Source organism: Dendrobates tinctorius, unplaced genomic scaffold (genome assembly GCF_039654945.1).
Source record: "Dendrobates tinctorius isolate UK_male_01 unplaced genomic scaffold, ASM3965494v1 ptg000134l, whole genome shotgun sequence".
NCBI classification, from domain to species: Eukaryota; Metazoa; Chordata; class Amphibia; order Anura; family Dendrobatidae; genus Dendrobates; species Dendrobates tinctorius.
Window position 1 is genome coordinate 22,726,641 of NW_027361802.1, and position 20,353 is coordinate 22,746,993.

The 20,353-nt window shown below is 42.8% G+C and overlaps 1 protein-coding gene across 11 annotated transcripts in view; it reads right to left on the bottom strand.

Moving 5' to 3' along the window:
- PRUNE2 (prune homolog 2 with BCH domain) overlaps nt 1-10,111 on the bottom strand; it is a 289,573-nt gene extending 279,462 nt beyond the window's left edge. For all 11 annotated transcript variants that reach the window (XR_012220026.1, XR_012220025.1, XM_073543795.1 and 8 more), the window contains exon 1: nt 9,959-10,111. Coding sequence is in view for 9 of the 11 variants with exons in the window: in XM_073543795.1 (XP_073399896.1) it covers nt 9,959-10,111 (153 nt within the window). In the remaining 2 variants the exon portion in view is untranslated. The remainder of the gene's footprint in view (nt 1-9,958) is intronic.
- Nucleotides 10,112-20,353: the final 10,242 nt, after the last annotated feature.

The following is a 20,353-nucleotide window of genomic DNA, read 5'->3' on the forward strand; positions in this document are numbered from 1 at the left end:
GATCTTCGGCTCAGAAATCCGAGCAAGGGAGTTCACAACAGTCTTGGTTTCTTTCTTATCGAAGACATCCACGAATGACCAGTAAGTGGATCGCAGATTAGATAGCTTCACCAGCTGCTGAACTGGTTGTACAGCAACAAGAGACCTTTCATGGCAAGACTGTTTCCATTGGAGCACCTCACCGCATCTCAAGTCTAGGACATGTTCATGAACACGTAGCCCCGGCAGGCCCAGAAGAAGTGGATGCAACAGCCTAGGAAGCAGATAGAAGGCAATCTTCTCTGTGTGCAGCATTCCTATCCAGAGCTCTACTTCATTAGTCACAACATGAATGACTTTGGATAAGACTCTTCCATCAACAGATAACACAATCAAAGGACTCTGGAGGCACTGAATGGGAATCTGGTACAGATGTACCAACTGCACCGAAATCCAGGTAAGCTGTCTAAACAAACTGAGAACCTCCACATGATATGGATATGGTTAGAATCAATGGTGGAGAGGAATTACTTTTGCCAAGGGAAGCATCTCCTACAGACACTAAGCATTGGAGTTTTCCAACTTCTTGGGACATATACGGATTATTATTGTTATTATTTATTTCTATAGCACCATTTATTCCATAGCGCTTTACATGTGAAAAAGGGGCATACAAAGACAAGTACAATAAACATGAGCAATGCAAAGCACACAAGTACAAAAGGAGAGAGGACCCTGCCCACGAGGGCTCACAGTCCACAGGGGATGGGTGAGGATACACTAGGAGAGGGTAGAGCTGGTCGTGCGGTGGTTCAGTAGACTGAGGGTCACTGCAGGTTGTAGGTTTCAGGTTCCTTTTGAAGGTTTCCGTGGTAGGCGAAAGTCTGATGTGTTAATGCAGAGTTCCAGAGTATGGGGGATGCACGGGAGGAGTCTTGTATGCGGTTGTGGGAAGAAGAGATAAGAGGAGAGTAGAGAAGGAGATCTTGAGAGGATTGAAGGTTGCGTGTAGGTAAATACCACGAGACCATGTCACAGATGTATGGAGGAGACAGGTTGTGGATGGCTATGTATGTCATAGTTACTGTTTTGAACTGGAGCCTCTGGACAATAGGAAGCCAGTGAAGGGCTTGGCAGAGAGGAGAGGCTGGAGAATAACGGGGAGACAGGTGGATTAGTCGGGCAGCAGAGTTTAGGATAGATTGGAGTGGTGCAAGAGTGCTAGAGGAGAGGTCAGAGAGTAGGAGGTTGCAATAGTCAAGGCGGGAGATGATGATTGATGTTGATGATGTCCCAGTGTTTTTGCAGTTTCTTGGTCAATGAATGTACGGATCTGAGAAATATTTTTGACTTGGAGTCGGCAGGAGGAGGCAAGGGCTTGGATATGTGGCTTGAAAGAGAGGGCAGAGTCGAGGATCACTCCAAGGCACCGAGCATGCGGGACTGGGGAAAGTGAGCAGCCATTGACATTGATGGATAGGTCTGGTGGAGTGAGATGGGGGAAAGATGATGAATTCTGTTCATTTTTATAAAGCGAGCAGATAAAAAAGATGAAATAGTAGACAGACATTGTGGGATTTTGATAAGTAAGGAGGTGATGTCGGGTCCAGATAGGTAGATCTGCGTGTCATTGGTGTGGAGATGATACTGCAAACCGTGTGATTCTATGAGCTGTCCCAGGCCAAAGGTATAGATGGAGAAGAGTAGGGGTCCTAGAACTGAGTCTTGGGCAACACCGACAGACAGGGGGCGAGGAGTGAAGGTGGTGTGGGAGAGGGAGACACTGAATGTCCGGTCTGTTAGATATGACGAGATCCAGGATAGGGCCAAGTCTGTGATGTCAAGAGATGAGAGAATCTGTAACAAGAGAGAATGGTCTACAGTGTCAAAGGCAGAAGACAGGTCCAGGAGGAGGAGGACAGACTAGTGTTGTTTGTTCTTGGCGGTTAGTAGGTCATTGTTGACTTTAGTTAGGGCAGATTTCAGTTGAGCGATGCAATCGGAAGCCAGATTGTAACCGGTCAAAGACGGAGCACGAGAGGTGGGAGGACACTTCAAGATTGACATGCTCTTCCAGTAGTTTTGAGGCATAAGGGAGAAATGATATTGGGTGAAAGCTAGACACAGAGGATCATAGAATCATAGAATCGTAGAGTTGGAAGGGACCTCCTGGGCCATCTGGTCCAACCCCCTGCTCAAAGCAGGATTCGCTAAATCATCCCAGTCAGATGTCTGTCCAGCCTCTGTTTGAAGACTTCCATTGAAGGAGAACTCACCACTTCTCGTGGCAGCCTGTTCCACTCATTGATCACTCTAACTGTCAAAAAGTTTTTTCTAATATCTAATCTGTGTCTCCTCCCATTCAGTTTCATCCCATTGCTTCTAGTCTTTCCTTGTGCAAATGAGAATAAAGTTGATCCTTCTACAATGTGACAGCCCTTTAGATATTTGTAGACAGCAATTAAGTCTCCTCTCATTCTTCTCTTTTGCAAACTAAACATTCCCAAATCCTGCAACCTTTCCTCATAAGACAGGGTTTGCAGACCGGTCACCATTCTGGTCGCTCTTTTCTGAACTTGCTCCAGTTTGTTGATGTCTTTTTTAAAATGTGGTGCCCAAAACTGGACACAATATTCCAGATGAGGTCTGACCAAAGAGGAGTAGAGGGAAATAATGACTTCACGTGATCTAGACTGTATGCTTCTGTTAATACATCCTAGAACTGCATTTGCCTTTTTTGCTGCTGCATCACACTGTTGACTCATATTCAGTCTGTGATCTATTAGTATACCCAAGTCTTTTTCACATGTGCTGTCACTTAGCCCTATTCCTCCCATTCTATATATGCTTTTTTCATTTTTATTGCCCAGATGTAGTACTTTGCATTTCTCCCTGTTAAAAACCATTCTGTTAGTTACTGCCCACTTCTCCAGTTTATTTAAATCTTTTTGAATCCTCTCTCTCTTCTCTAGTATTAGCTATCCCTCCTAGCTTTGTGTCATCAGCAAATTTAATCAGTTTACCCTCAATTCCTTCATCTAAATCGTTGATAAAGATGTTGAACAATACAGGGCCCAGGACAGAGCCCTGTGGTACCCCACTTGAGACATTCTTCCAACTGGATGTGCAGCCATTTACGACCACTCTTTGGGTCCGATCACTAAGCCAGCTATGAATCCACCTAACAGTTGCCTTGTCCATTCCATACTTAGTCATTTTTTCAATAAGGATTGTATGAGAGACTTTGTCAAATGCTTTGCTGAAGTCAAGATATACTATATCTACAGCATTTCCTTGATCCACCCAATCAGTGATACCGTCATAGAAGGAAATTAAGTTAGTCTGACATGACTTATTAGTTACAAACCCATGCTGACTCTGTTTGATCACTTCATTCTTATCCAGGTATTGACTTACATGTTGTTTAATAATTTGTTCAAAGATCTTTCCTGGTATAGAAGTCAGACTCACCGGCCTATAGTTGCCTGGGTCCACCTTCTTCCCCTTTTTGAAGATAGGAACAACATTTGCTCTTCTCCAGTCTTCTGGCACTTCTCCTGTTCTCCAAGAATTTCCAAAGATTATGGAGAGTGGTTCAGAAATTTCTTCTGCTATCTCCTTCAGTACTCTGGGGTGTAATTCATCTGGACCTGGAGACTTGAATTCATTTAGGTTAGCTAAGTGTTTCCTCACTATCTTTCTGTTTATAGATATCCTGGATTCTTCTATTCCCTTAATAGGACAGTGAATAACAGTTGGTGTTACATTTCCTTTCTGAGAGAAAACAGATGCAAAATAGGAATTTAAAAGTTCAGCCTTCTCAACATCCTGTCTTACCATTTCATCATTTTCATCCTGTAAAAATCCTATAGCATCTTTGACTTTTCTTTTACTTTTGACATATCCCCAAAATCCTTTATTATTGCTTTTGACATCTCTTGCAAGCCTCAATTCATTTTCAGCTTTAGATAATCTGATTTGTGCCCTGCAGATTCTGCAGACAGCATTATATTCTTCTTTAGATATGCCTCCCTCTTTCCATTTTATAAACATTTTTTTCTTCCTTTTTAGCATGTGCTTAAGTTCTGTGTTCACCCATCCTGGTTTCCTTAAATGCTTCCTATTCTTCCCTCTTTTCGGAATTGTTAACAACTGTGCTTTGAGAATTTCATTTTTCAAGATTTCCCATCCTTCCTGGACATTTTTGTCTTTAAGGATATCCAGCCATTGGATCCCTCCAATTATCTTTCTGAATCCCTTAAAATCTGCCTTTCTGAAATCTAACCTTGACGTCTGAGTCTTCACAGGTCTTCCGCCTCTAGTTATCCAAAATTCTAAAATAGCATGGTCGCTACCTCCTAGGGTTCCAGCCACTTTTACCTCCTCAACCATTTCCTCCCTGTTTATAAGGATTAGATCCAAGGTAGCAGTTCCCCTTGTTTTCTCCCCTACCTTTTGGAAGATAAAGTTGTCAGCAAGAGAGGATAAGAATTTCCTTGACCTATTAGTTTTGCCTGAGAGAGATTCCCAACAAATGTCTGGATAGTTGAAATCTCCCATGACAATTATGTCATATTTTTTGGAGAACTTGGCCATTTGATGCATAAAGAGTTCATCCATATCTTCAGCTTGCACAGGCGGCCTGTAGTAAATGCCTACAATGGTGTCCTTTCCATTGTTCTGTCCTTGTATTCTTACCCAAACAGTTTCCACAGAACTCCCAGTCTCTGAAGCTTCAATCTCTGTGCAGATATACGCGTTTCTAACATACAATGCAACACCTCCTCCTCGTTTATCAAGTCTGTTTCTTGCAAATAAGTTGTATCCTTCTAGTCTTGTATTCCAATCATGTGTATCGTCCCACCAAGTTTCAGTGATTCCAATGACATCATATTTCTTTTCCTGTGTTAGTAGTTCCAATTCTCCTTGTTTGTTGCCCATGCTTTGTGCATTAGTATAGAAACATTTTAGTTTGTGATTGGTTTCTCTTTCTCCAATATTTTTATTAATTAGATTCTTTCGTCTTTGTTCTTTCTTTCCACTTCTATTAGCAGAGTTCTCAATAGCATTTGTCAGGTGTATGGCTTTTTCTGGTCTTTTGCTTCCCTTCCCATGTTGTTCTAGTTTAAAGCTCTCCTTACAAGTGTAGCAAGGCGACTTCCAAATACATGCTTTCCAGTCTTCGTAAGGTGCACCCCATCTCTAGCAAGTAGTCCATCGTATAAGTAGTTCACTCCGTGATCCAGAAATCCAAATCGTTGCTGACGGCACCATCGACGTAGCCAGTTGTTCACCTGCAGAATCTTATTCCACCTCCTTGTTCCATGGCCATCCACTGGGAGGATGGAAGAGAAGACCACCTGCGCTCCCAGTTCTTTCACTTTCTTGCCTAAGTCTTCAAAGTCTCTGCAGATGGTTTCCAGGTCGTTTCTTGCGGTGTCATTTGTCCCCACATGTAGTAGCAGGAATGGGTAGTCATCTGTAGGTCTGAAGAGTCCTGATATCCTGTCAGACACATCTTTATTTTTTGCACCTGGAAGACAGCACATTTCTCTTGAAGTTATATCCGGTCTGCAGATAGCGGCCTCTGTTCCTCTCAACAGGGAATCCCCCATGACCACCACTCTCCGTTTCTTCTTCACAACATTTTTCTTTCTCCATCCAGGAGGACTCTGAAGGCGTACAAGGTTGCTGTTTGTTGGCAAAGTCTTATCCTGATGTATTTCTTCATCATTTTCCTGCGTGAGAGCCTGGTACTGGTTTCTGAGCAGTATGGGTGCTGACTGCCTCCTGATCCTCCTGCTTCTCTGGGTCACATGTCTCCATTCCTCTGTTTCTTCAGGTGCACTTCGAATTTCTTCTCTTTCTGTAACATGAAGAGATAATTCTGCTCTGTCCAAGAACTCTTCACCTTCCTTAATGATCTTCAACGTAGCCAACCTCTCTTCGAGATTTTGCAACTTTTCCTCCAACAGGGACACAAGCTTGCATTTGTGGCATGTGAAATTTGGCTTTTCCACTGGTAAGTCTGTGAACATGTAGCAAGAAATGCAGCTCACCAAATGGCTCCTGGCCTCTTCCATCTTGAGATTTCTTAAAAACGATGAAAGATGAGCCAAAATTTGCGCGCCGATTTCCTCTTTTCAGCTGCAACGGCCAAAACCCAGTGATCGTAGAGCTCGCGGAGACTCTTCACTTATCCCAGAAGGCACTGGGAATATGCAAATGATCTCCTCAAGACTCTTCCCCTGGTTTTTTGATGGGTCGAGGGAGAGCTTTTTGAGGATGGGTGTGATTGAGGCATGTTTGAATGAAGAGGGTAAGACACTATTTGTAAGTGAAAGGTTGAAGAGATGTGTTAGGGTTGGGATGAAGACTGTCGTGAGGTTAGGTAAGAGGTGGGATAGGAGCGGGTCAATCATACAAGTGGTGACGTGATCTTGACAGAGGGGTGGAGAGCTGATCTTCTGTCATGGTGGAGAAGCTGGTTTTAGCAGAACAGGGCTGAGCAGTTAAAGGGAATCTGTCACCTATTTTTTCGTATATGGGATGCAGCCACCGCCATCAGGGGCTTATCTACAGCATTCTGTAATGCTGTAGATTAGCCCCCGATGTAACCTGAAAGATAAGAAAAACGAGTTAGATTATACTCACCCAGGGGCGGTCCGGGTCCAATGGGTGTCGCGGTCTAGTCCGGTGTCTCCCATCTTCTAGCGATGACGCCCTCATCTTTGATTCCTGTAGCAGCTCCGGCACAGGTGTACTGCTCTGCCCTGTTGAGGGAAGAGCAGAGTACTGTAGTGCGCAGGCGTGGGACCTCTCTGACCTTTCCCGGCGCCTGCGCACTGCAGTACTCTGCCCTCAACAGCATTACAGAATGCAGATAAGCCCCTGATGGCCATGGCAGCATCTCATATACAAAAAAATAGGTGACAGATTCCCTTTAAGAGGAGGGGTATTGGGGGATGCGGGCCAAAGCTTTCGCTGATGTTATCGATCTTCTGCTTAAAGAAAGAGCCAGAGTCTTCAGCAGAAATGAGAGGAGAGGGAGGAGGTGCTGGGGGACGGAGTAGAGAACTGAATGTGTTGAAAAGCTGTTTAGGGTTGTGAGACAGGGAGGATATGAGAGATGAAAAGTAAGTTGGAGAAGGACTGCTTGTATGCGAAAAAGTGCTCGGCAGAATGGGGTCTCTTCCATCTGCGCTCAGCAATCCTGGAAGCCCGTCTCAGTTCTTTGGTCAGGCTGGTCAGGCAGGGTTGCCTGTTGATTGTAGAAGTTTTGCTGTGTGAGAAGGGGGTGGCCGAATCGTGTTTTGCTGTTATTGTGGTGTTATGTAAAGTTGCAGAAGCTTCTATGTTATGTAAGGAAGCTATGTCTGTAAGAGGGAGAAGGGACTCAGAGAGTGAGTGTAAAGAATACATAACAAAAAGCAAGCACAATAATCTTGAACAAAATGAGTTACCGACTGGTACCGGAGGAGAGAGGAACCTGCTCCCGAGGGCTCACAATCTACAAGGAATGGGTGAGGATACAGTAGATGAGGATAGAGCTGGTTATGCAGCAGTATGGTGGAATGACGGTTACTGTAGGTTGTACGCTATGGATCAGATGTTCCATGCTACCACAATAGTAGAACAGTCCCTTGGCACAAGGGTGTTCCTGCCATTGTTCGGCTACGTGGTTAGGTTAAGGTGGTTGATCTGCATGAGCACAGAGAGCACAGCTGGCACAGACGGACGAGTAATAGGTGGCCTTTGGAAAGACGAATCCAGGCAAAGCAGTTTCTTTTTATGCGCAGACTCCCTGGAACGTTCCTGAAACCAGAGGTTGATACAGATGATCAGGAAAATGATGTCAGTGTTGCAGGGATGTCTAGACCAGCCAATTCGTATTTAATTCTAGCAGACAATCCCTCCCAGAATGCTGCCACCAGCACCTCATTGTTCCAGCAACATTCAGAAGACGGTGTGCAGAACTGGACTGCATATTGGCCTTCAGTAAGACTTCCCTGACGCAGCATGAAGAGTGAAGATGGTAACACGGCCTGGTTCATCGAAGACCTTATGGAACGCCTCCAGGAAGACCTGCAGATCCGAGGTAACAGGATCACTTCTCTCCCATAAGGGATTGAACAATGCCAGTGCCTCTCTTCTCAAGTGAGACATCAGTAATGACACTTTAGCCCGATCAGAGGGCAACTGGTGGGCAAGCAGATCATAGTACAGAGTGCACTGGTTAAAAAACCCACAGCACTGCTTGAGGTTCACATCAAAAAGTGGTGGAGCGGACAGATTATGAGTAGGTCCAGATGCATGAATTGCAGGCTGAGTAGTCACTGGCACGGCTACTGCAATTTGGACTGGAACAGCCAACATCTAGGCGTGCAAAGGAGAATTCACTGTTCGCAGATAGGACAGCATTTTGTCCTGCTGATCACGCTGCATGGACATCTTCTGGAATAACTCTGAGGGCGGAGAGGTCTTGGAATCAGCAGGGTGCATTCCCTAAGCAAACTGTCACGCTGGTGGATTGTAGACCTGCTGCGCCACAGACCGAGGAGAGCCTGGAGGGACATAACTAAGTGATAACCTGGGATTTCTGAAGAGCCCCAAATGGTGAGGTTAGACTGGAGCCACAGGTGGATGCCAGATGCCTTTCCAGGATAGATATTGGTACTTCAGCAGGTGACCCTAAGGGTCAGGACAGCAGACACGTACTCTGAGTCCAAGACAGGACCGGATTCTGGTGAAAGATATTGGAGTTCAAGGCGGGACCAGCACTGAAGCTGGCATAGTCAATGCGTATCTAAAGCACGGGTCCTGGTTCAGGTACCATAGGAGCTGTTTCAGACTGGAGTGGTTTCAAGATCAGGTACCGCCAGAGCAGTTTCAGGTACCGCAGCTGCAATTTAGGATTCAAGTAATGCAGGGGCGGTTTCAGGTTCTGGTACGATGGAGTGAATTCAGGTACCGCTGGAGCAATTTCAGGTTCGGGTACCGTCGGAACAGTTTCAGTAACAGATACCACTGGAGCCGTTTCAGGTTCAAGTACTGATTCAGACAAGGCTGCTACTGGTACAGGTACACTGGACAGGTGAAGGGACCTAGAATAGACTAACAGCTTGCAGACTGACTTAGACAATTGTTGCTCAAGCACCTCCCTACAGGGGAAGGTGCCTTAAGTACCTAGTATCTCCCAGCAAGTGGCTGGGGATAAATCAAGAGTGCACACGTAGCCCCTTTAAGAGGCAGGGAGCACACACCCTCACGCCCTAGACACATTGCCAGGAAACCTGCGAGGTTGCGCAGGTCCCAAGACACAGGAGCCACGTCGGTAGTTGGGGTGCAGCCTGAGTGGTGAGTAAGTCGGAGTCCCTGCTGTAGGGAGGGTAAGGCGCCATGCAGGGATGGCACTGGTGTAACAATAGGTAGAAATCAGCAAATCAGTGTTAGAGGCGGGGTTATGCAGAGCTCATGAATTCAAAGAGTTACATTGGTGCAGGTTTATCAAGCAGTCCAATACGTGATACATCACTGGAATCAGGGTCTCAGTCTCCATATTATGCTGCTCAGATTAGGTGGCAAAATGCTATTGACATCACATTTTTAGGCATCAGACTGAAACGTGTAACAATGTAAATCCCTTTTTTATGGTGCTTTGTCTTATGGGTTATGTATATGTAATATAACTTAAAAAAAAGTCTACGGATTTTACCACACTGAGCCTTGCCATGAATGCCTGTTACACAGGGTGACCTGACCTGACAATATTCTTTCACTCTGTACTTGGAGACTTACACCAGAGATGACCTACCATAATATTCAGCTAAATAAATGGGGCTTGTTATAGTGAAACAACCTCTATAACAATAAAATCGATTAACAAACAACAGCACTGTAAACTATATATGTACAGTACATACTACAAAATAAAATTCAAGTACATAATAGATACTTTAGAAATGAAATAATCTCTTACTTGGTTACATAATTCGGGGTTCTCCGAATAGACAGCTATTTGTTGTCTTGTTGCCTGATCGCCTGATGAGTAGCTGGCCAAAAGAATAAGTAAGTCAAACTCGTATTTATCAAGAAATATTTTCAGATCACCAATGATGTTCCTGTAGCTCATTAAGTCCTGGTAGTAATGAAAGGAAAATAATATGTATGTAAGACATGAACACTAGTTTCTAGTTATAACCATGACTTAATACATTTATGGAAGTCAGTGGAGGAAATATGCAATTAGGGTATGTACACACGTTGCGGATTTCCTCTTGTAAAAATCTGTTCGGATTCTTCCTCTCTTGGCAGAAAACGCAGTTAAGAATCTGTCTGTGTCTGTCAGAATCTGTGCATTTTTTATGTGGATTTTCATGCGGAATTGTATGCATCTTTGTAAGCTAAATAAAGATATATTATTTAACAAAAAAAAGAATTGTGATGTCCTCTTCTTTTACATTCTCCATTGAAGACCATAATATCATTATATACCATGTTCAAATATAATGTTTACACACACAAAACAAATATAAGTGAATATCATATATATATATACAGTACATATATATACTGCTCAAAAAAATAAAGGGAACACTATTCCAGTTGCAAATTTCTAGTCATTACATAGTGGAATGCGTTGAGAACAATAAAACATAAAAATGATCAATGTAAATCAAAATTTAATATCCCATGGAGTTTTGGATTTGGAATGACACTCCAAATAAATGTAGAAAATAAAATAACAGGCTGTTTGTGTTCCCTTTATTTCTTTGAGCAGTGTGTATGTGTGTATGTATATATATATATATATATATATATATATATATATATATATATATATATATATATACTGCGTATATATATATATACTGTGTATATATATATATATATATATATATATATATATATATTATACAGTTGTGGCCATAGGTATTGACACCCTTGCAATTCTGTCAGATAATACTCAGTTTCTTCCTGAAAATGATTGCAAACACAAATTCTTTGGTATTATTATCTTCATTTAATTTGTCTTAAATGAAAAAACACAAAAGAGAATGAAGCAAAAAGCAAAACATTGATCATTTCACACAAAACTCCAAAAATGGGCCAGACAAAAGTATTGGCACCCTTAGCCTAATACTTGGTTGCACAACCTTTAGCCAAAATAACTGCGACCAACTGCTTCCGGTAACTATCAATGAGTTTCTTACAATGCTCTGCTGGAATTTTAGACCATTCTTCTTTGGCAAACTGCTCCAGGTCCCTGATAATTGATATTTATTTATGCATATGTATGTGTCAGCCAGATACTCTCATTTATAAAATGGTACATAAAGAGTTAAATAAGACACACACACACACACACACACACACAAAATCTGCTACAAATGCAATATCTGTTTATTTTACAAATTTTTTTTAAAAAATTGCGTGGGCTCCCGCGTAATTTTCATAACCGGCAGAGGGAAAGCCGATGGCTGGGGGCAGATGTTTGCTTAGCCTTTACTACAAGGGGAACCCCAGAAAAAAATTGTCATGGGGTTCCTCTATAAAGTCGAATCAGCAAAGGCTAGATAGACAGCTGCGGGCTGATATTAGTAGCCTGGGAAGGGGCCATGGATATTGGCACCCCTCCAGGCTAAAAACATCAGCTATCAGCTGCCCCAGAAATGGCGCATCTTATAGATGCGCCAATTCTGGCACTTAGCCTCGCTCTTCCCACTTGCCCTGTAGCGGTGGCAAGTGGAGTAATATTTGCGGGGTTAATGTCACCTTTGTATTGACCGATGATGACATCAAGCCCAAGGATTAATAATGGAGAGGCATCAATAAGACACCCCCATTACTAATCCTATAGTTTTATGGTAAATAAAGACACGGCCAGAATAAAGTCCTTTAATAATCATAATTAACCATACTTACTGCATCACCTAATCCCTGCCTCCCTTGTCTCCTGCAACAAAAATAAAATAATAAACCAACACAAATACTCCCTCGTCTGCCGTAGTCCTAAATAACATGTGTCCCACGACGATCTCACTTGTAGAACAGTCACATTGGGAGATGTGACTGTTCTACAGGGCTTCCTGTGATACACTGACATGACGTAACCCTCCCACAGTGTATCACTTCGCCGTGAGAGAGTTCACGTGAGTTCATCACTCATTACCGCTGTGTGAGAATTTTCTCATGCAGAAGTGCCGCAAGCGACAGCACAAACTCCGGTGACTTCTAACTGCGGCACAGTGATACACTACGGAAGGATTACCTCCTGTCACTGTATCACTGGAGCCGTGTAGAGTGGTCACATTTCCCGATGTGACTGTTCTACACATGAGATCGTCATGGGACACTCGTTATTTAGGACTATGGCGGACCAGGGAGTATTTGTGTTGGTTTCTTTTATTTTTGCTGCAGGAGATGCAGGGCATCGGGGAATTAGGTGTTTGGTGAGTATGAATGTGTTTTTTTTGTTTTACAGTTGAAAACAGTCACCGGATGATGGGACTAATACTGTCCCATCATCGGCTCATGCTGTCACTGTTATATGTGACATCAGACATAGCCGGAAGGTAGTAGTAGTCCCATCAGACGATGCCTGGCTACACACAGACACCTGCAGACAGACACACACCCATTGACAGACACCCGCAGACAGACACGGTCACGCACATATTCTCCACTCACTAGAGATGAGTGACTTTGCCTTTTTTATGGTCGAGTCAGTTTTCATGAAATCCGACCTTCTCAAAAGTGAAATCGAACGAAATCGGCCATCTATCAGGAAAAGTCGGAGGTCCGACTGAAACACGAAACCCATTGCAAGTCAATGGGGAAGTAAAGTCGGCAGGGAGTGGAGGACAGTAAACACACCTACATGCCGGACTGCTTTCTTAAAGTGCACGAAAACTCTCTCTCTCCCTGACGCTGCACATGTCATCTCGTTGCCCACAGTGTACATCCTTGCTCAGTGACTGAAAAAAAGTCACGTGCAAGTATTCTGGGAAATCTGACTTTGGCGCTCGTTTGGCATGCAAATCCGCAGCTAATCCTCAGACCTTTTTACTCCCGCGGTTTAGTTGCGGATTTGACTGACTCAATGTAAGTTAATGGGTGCAGAAATGCCAGATTGGTGTCCTGTGGAGTTGATGTTATCAGAAGAGGAGGGTGGTGGCATTAGCGATTAAGAGTGGACCTGATGCCCAGCCAAAATATATTTTTAGTGTCTGATCTACTTGTTACAGTATGAGGTCAGCTCTAGGACAGGTATTGATTTGAATACAATTACTGGCTTGACAGCAAATACAGGCTCAATAGCACCTGAAAGCTGTGATCATGGTACTGGTGGTGGTGAGTCCTATTTGTGAGAAGCTCAGATGTGGGAATTTTTTTCCACATTGCTGGCCGACAAACTTTTGCAGTGAGCAGGCTTTACGGGAGAAAAATATTTTGTGGATGTCCCAGTTCAAGCAGACTAGGAACTATAGCTCGAACAAACAATTGGACAGTGACAATAACAGCTGTATAAAAAATGCGTATGAGCTGGTTCCCAAACCCAAATAAGACACTTTAAAAAAAAAAAAAATCGCATAATGAAAGCATAAAAGCCCATATAGTCCAAAAAGTTGCAATTATTTTTCTCATAGTATACTCTTTGCTTGAAAAGGGGTCCGCCCCTGAAACATTGCAACAGGTGCTTTTTTGCCCATCAACTTCTTATCCATAAAGTCTCTATTAAGAGCTGGTTGTGTTTACTACAGCTGAGCTGATGAATTAATTTCATGAATTTGACACTATTTCTTCCTGTATTATTATAAGGAGTGATTGGTGGAATCAGTCCAGAAAATTAACCATCCAGCAAGTATGTGTCTGTTACCTATGCAAATTTAGTGAACTGTCTATAATTGTATCAATATTATTTTGCTGGAACTTATACTATAAGAAAAATAAAAACAAGGTATATGGGTTTGTGTCCTTTCATCATGTGTTTGTTTGTTTTTTTAATAGGAATAAAAAGTTTTCTATCAGAACATGAAGAGATATCACCTGTTCATTTGGGAAAAGCAAACTTGCCAGCAATGTGAGCAAGGCTCAAGCTGTCCTTTTTCTTTTGGTTGTCTTTCTGGCAGCCAGGCTGCATTCTCAAGTAATACTGAACCTGGTGGGTGTCATCATCATCTTCTATTGCTTGTCAACTCCAACTACTCTTCCATCTTTTCCATCAAATCATCAAATATCCATACCTGATTGTGTGGCCGTGGGCCAAGAAACAACCATATATTCCCACTCAATAACTTGGGTGCCATCTCAACTCCCAACTCCCAACCATCCCTCGACCAAAACTGTGCCGCTAACTATAGACCTGTTTCTAATCTTCCCTTCATCTCTAAACTCCTGGAACGCCTGGTCCACTCCCGTCTTATCCGCTATCTCTTTGATAACTCTCTTCTCGACCCTCTCCAATCCTGTTTCCGCTCTTTACACTCTACTGAAACTGCCCTCACTAAAGTTTCTAATGATCTACTAACAGCTAAATCAAATGGTCATTACTCCATGCTAATTCTCTTGGATTTCTCTGCATCATTCGACACTTTGGATCATCAGCTCCTCCTCACTATGCTCTGATCCATTGGCCTCAAGGACACCGTTCTCTCCTGGTTCTCCTCCTATCTCTCTGACCGCTCCTTTACTATATCTTTTGCTGGTTCCTCCTCCTCTCACCTTTCCCTTACTGCTGGGGTTCCTCAAGGATCGGTTCTAGGCCCCCTCCTCTTCTCCTTGTACACTGCCCCTATTGGTCAAAAAATCAGTAGATTTGGTTTCCAATACCATCTCTATGCTGATGACACCCAATTATACGCTTCTTCTCCTGACATCATGCCAGCCTTTCTAAAAAACACCGGCTATTGTCTAAATGCTGTGTCTAAGATCATATCTGAAACTGAACCTGTCAAAGACTGAACTCCTTGTGTTTCCTCCCTCTACTAATGTACCTATACCCGACATTGCCATTTCTGTGAGTGGTTCCACTATTACTCCCCAGCAACATGCCCACTGTCTTGAGGTCATACTTGACTCTGAGCTTTCCTTTGCCCCCCACATTCGATCACTGGCTCACTCTTGTCATCTGCACCTCAAAAACATTTCTAGAATTCAACCTTTTCTTACTTTTGACTCTGCAAAAACTCTGACTGTTTCCCTTATTCATTCTCGTCTTGACTATTGTAACTCTCTTCGGTCTCCCTCTTACCAAACTCTCCCCTCTCCAATATGTCTTGAATGCTGCAGCCAGGATCATATTCCTCACCAATTGTTACACCGACACCTCTACCTTGTGCCAGTCATTACACTGGCTACCCATCCACTCCAGAATTCAGTATAAACTTATTACCCTCACCCACAAAGCCCTCCATGGCTCAACACCACCCTACATCTCCTCCCTTGTTTCAGTATACCACCCTACCTGCGCCCTCCGTTCTGCTGATGACCTGAGGTTAGCATCCTCAATAATCAGAACCTTCCACTCCCGTCTCCAAGACTTTACACGTGCTGCGCCAATTCTTTGGAATGCACTTCCCAGGTCAATACGTTTAGTCCCCAATCCCCACATTTTAAGCATGCCCTGAAAACGCATTTATTCAGACTGACCTATCGCCTCAACACATTAACCTAATCTACCCTGTGTGGCACAGCCAAAAGTTTTACCATAACCAGGTTCCCCGCATCATGTTCCCACATGCTTTATGCATCCATTAGCCCTCTGTGTCTCTACTGTTACACACTTAACATTATGGCTGGTCCATACAATCAGGGCAACTGTTACCACCCACCTTTCGTGTCTACCTCTTTCCTCATAGACTGTAAGCTTGCGAGTAGGGCCCTCATTCCTGTTGGTATTTGTTATAATCTATGTGATTATTGTTATGCTGTAATGTCTATTGTCTGTACAAATCCCCTCTGAAATGTAAAGTGATGCGGAATATGTCGGCGCTATAGAGATAAAATTTATTATTTATTATTATTACTAGTGAAGTTGGAGATGTAGTCACTGCAGAATCACTGTCTTTTTCAGAAATAATGGCGTAAGCTCCGTCTCAACTTAAGATACTCAGCCACTGTAATATCTTTCAGAAAGGGATGGATGTATTCTCTCACATGCATGAGAATGTGGGTGCACTCAAGATTTGGCATGGAGCTCAAAAGTGCACTGTACTTTTGACACATGGTGCTGCAGTTATCGATAAAGGTAGTACTGGGCCAAAGTTTTAACTCGTAGTGGTGCACCACAGGACAGGAGATGAAGCCTTCATGATTGAGCAGTGCTAGGTCTGGTTCCAATGCTAGGAAGTGTTAATGCACCTTCTCCTATATTTCCCCAACATCCTCCTCAATGAACATTAACCCATCTCCAACAACAAAAGGTCAGAGCATTGCATCCACTCCCTGTCTGCAATCTTTTTTGTTTTTGTAAGCACTGCCAAGGTGTTTTACAGTTTGTGAGAATAGGAGACAAAGCCAAACAGTGCACAATTTGCTCCTATGCATGAAGCAGCAAATCTCACAGTGGGTGGTTGGCTGTGGCCAGGAAAGTGTCTGGCCATGACTTGTAAACACCCTCCAAGATTTGTAAAAAAAAAGAATTGTTTACCTGATTTGCAACTTTGAACCACATTGGAATTCAATGCTGCATCTGTTGGGGAGTCTGTGCGATCAACATATATTGTCAATGATGTTATCCATCATGCCCCTCACATTTATATAGTGAAAAACACAGGGATGCAACAGGGGATGTAGGAAATCCTGCAACTTCTACATGTCCATCGCTGCTCTTTAACTGTTGGGGACCTTCAAGTATAATGTTATATGCAGTAATATATGGAGTAGAGGAGGAGATGGAGCTCAGCAGATGGATGTGGAAGGGAACATTGAGTTACTCCAGGCACGGGAAGGGAATTGGGCTGACAGTCAGTGTTCAATTAATGATGACAACAACAAAGACCGTTGCCTAATACAACTCACCATTGCAGCTGGGTGCATAAAGTAAACCAAAGGTGCAGCCATTCATGTTTGTATCACAAGCTGCAATCTCAATTGATTGTACCCAGCCAGGTATATTGTTAGCATCAAGCAAAGAGATCATTCCAAAGGAGTTAAAATTGGGCATTAACAGGATGTGTTCCCTGTTCAACAAAGCTTATGCTGAGCAGACACCTGTCAATTGCATGTTTGACCAGGAGACTACTCTCTTTTCCCCTCAGTGCCAATGTTCCCCTACCTGTGCTAGCTCTAGGGCTGCAAGTAGCTGAGGCAGCAGCGATTACAGCATATAGGATATTATGGACCAGATGGTTCAGCTGCCGCTACACCAAGCTACACCAATTTACTGCTCACGAACAGACACTGCACTGCCTGAACAGCCAGTTTGAGTCATAAAAGAGGCAAGAACTGGACCAGTTTGGCATGTGCATATTATTCTTCCCAGCTTACAGAGTTCATGTCAGAGAGGTTATTCAGTGCGGATGGTGGCCGTGTCATGTCCAGATTGTCTTATTCAATTGTGGAAATCCTTACATTTGTCAGAATAAATCAGGCATGGATCAGTGCCCATTTTCATTCACCTACAACTGATTTCAATGATTAGATTAGCTGTAGCATCTGCCTGCATGTCTTTTGTGCTCTCATCTATACTATTCTGCAGGGATGCTACTGCACCGCCAGTCATATTCTGTCTGTTCATCATAGTACTGTGCTGCTATTACTGGGGTTGCCAATGCTGGCCCCACACCAGACGGGTGTCTATTTCCCTGTCCCATTTTATACCATTCTATGCAGTTGCTGTTCGTGTTGATGGCCACTCATATCTTGCCTGTCATTTGTGTTCATAACTTTGCTCTACTGCTGCCCTAAATGAGGTAAATAAACCTGAATATGCTCCCAAAAAGCGATAATTTTTCCATGACTGTCTAAAAATCCACTTTCCAAACATCAAACATGTTGCCACTCCCAAGAAAGGGATAATTTTTGGATGTCTGATAAAAAAAACTATAACTTCTTCTGTCTATACTTATTAAGCATAAGCATAGGGACGGCAGGCAAATGTGCCCAAAAAGGGATAATTTGTCATCATTTTTACATTTTAAAAGCATAAAAACTCTATCAGTGCTGTAGGTTATTAAACAAGCTGTTGGTTCTCACCAGTAATCATCCATCTACCCATTTACCGATAGCAATATGCTGTATTTTGAGATCATTTTCACATGGCTAAGGCTGTGTTGCCAATACAGAGATTGAAGGGGGTTGAATACACTCCTTGGAGACCTCCGAGTGTTTTCATGACTTTTCAGGGAAACTTAAAGCATTGCAGTACTTGTGATTTACCATGAATTGATTCGCTGCAAATCAAATTTTTGGAGAAAATGCGAAGAAGCTTGCCATTTTCAATTTCAAAAGATACGTTCATCTCTAGTTAATATGCAAGAGAAGGACACAGTTGCTTTAAAAGGGTTAGGCTGTGTGCACACGCTGCGGATTTTGCTGCGGTTCCGCAGCAGTTTTGGCCGCTGCGGACCCGCAGCAGTTTTTGCTGCGGTGTACAGTACCATGATTCCCTATGGGAATCAAAAACCGCAATGCAGATGGTGCGGAATTTTCTGCGCGGATTATCTGCGGTTTTCAATCCGCAGAAAGAATTGACATGTCAATTCTTTGTGCGGATTCTGCTGCGGTTTGCCATCTCCTCCATTGAGGAGATGAAAAACCGCAGGGCAAAACCGCAGAGCAATCTGCAGGTAAAACCGCAGGTATTTTGACCTGCGGTTTCACCTGCGGACTTTACAAAATCCGCGCAGATGAATCCGCACCTAATCCACAGCGTGTGCACACAGCCTAAATCTGAGTTTCTCACTGCATAAATAGAGACAATAACAGCCACAATTAAGAGAGAAGGATGTGACAGAGTACACATTTGATCCTGCTTCTACTAGCCTACTGCTCAATTTGCTCCTCTTTGTTACACAGGAATCCATCTTATGTTGCTTCTCATATAATGGGATTCAGCATGGAGTAAGGTAGCAGCACAGATCTCCCCTGTGCTTACTTCCAAGATCAGAGGCAGGAAGTCTCTCAAATTAGGGTGGCACGTTGGCTCAGTGGTTATAGCACTGCAGCCTTGCAGTTCTGGGGTCCTGGGTTCAAATCCCAGCAACGACAACATCTGCAGGGAGTTTGTATGTTCTCCCCATGTTTGTGCAGGTTTCCTCCCACACTCCCAAGACATACTGATAGGGAATTTAGATTGTGATCCCCATCGGGGACAGCGATGATAATGTCTGTAAAGCGCTGTGGAATTAATAAATAATTTTGGTCTAATTTTTGGTCTAATTTTACTGCATGAGGTGTCCCTGAAGGAGATCTGAAGGTCCTGTTTTAAATCAAACTTTAAAATCAGGACAATTAAGAGTAATTCTGCGAACATCAACCAATACCACCACAATGGGCACTTTGGGAAAGAGTTGGAATAACTCCACTTCATTATGTATACAAAAACTGAAGCGTGACCATAAAGAACATTACACTGATATTTAGCAAAACTACAGTTTACTTATAAAATATATGCTTCTATTCTCAAAGCAATGACAACAGATCATAAAGTGTTCCTCTACCCTTGTGATATGACATCACTATATGACACTGGACAACACTATTAAAATTGGATTCTCATTGAATATTTTGGGTAGTAGAAATAGTAGGGTGATCATCACCTCAGGCACAATTCACTAGTCGCTCGGTCCTGGGCCATGATCGCCTGGTCTCTGCCTTTATAGCAGCAGAGCTTATAAATGGGGCTCCTATGGATGTCACAGTTAAAATATGAAAAAATGTACAATAATAGAAAAAAAGTTCCCCAGAGATCTTTTATGATCTCTTGATGGACAAATTATGTAAAATAATAAAACATCTGCAAAAAAAAAGTAGGAAAATATAACAAAAAGAAAAAACGCCCCCTCCATAAAAAAGATGTTTCTTTTAGTCTAAAATACATTTTATGACATACATATAACAAAATACAAAAACTTGCATAATGTATACTATGGATCACCATGATTGTAATAACTGGAGAAAACATTCAACAGGTTATTTGGTGAAAACTTGAAAAGTAAAACATATAAACATAAAACTTAACCAAATGCCTTTTCCTATTTTTGCATAAGAAAGGAAAATGATAAAAATTACACAGTAATTTAGACGCACTTCAAAAAGGTGTTACAAAATATTGCAATTTGGTTTGCATACAGCAACGTGTCATCCAGCCATATCAATGGAAAAAGTTAAAGAAAAATGTATGGTACTGGTGGCAAGAGGAGTGGAGGCA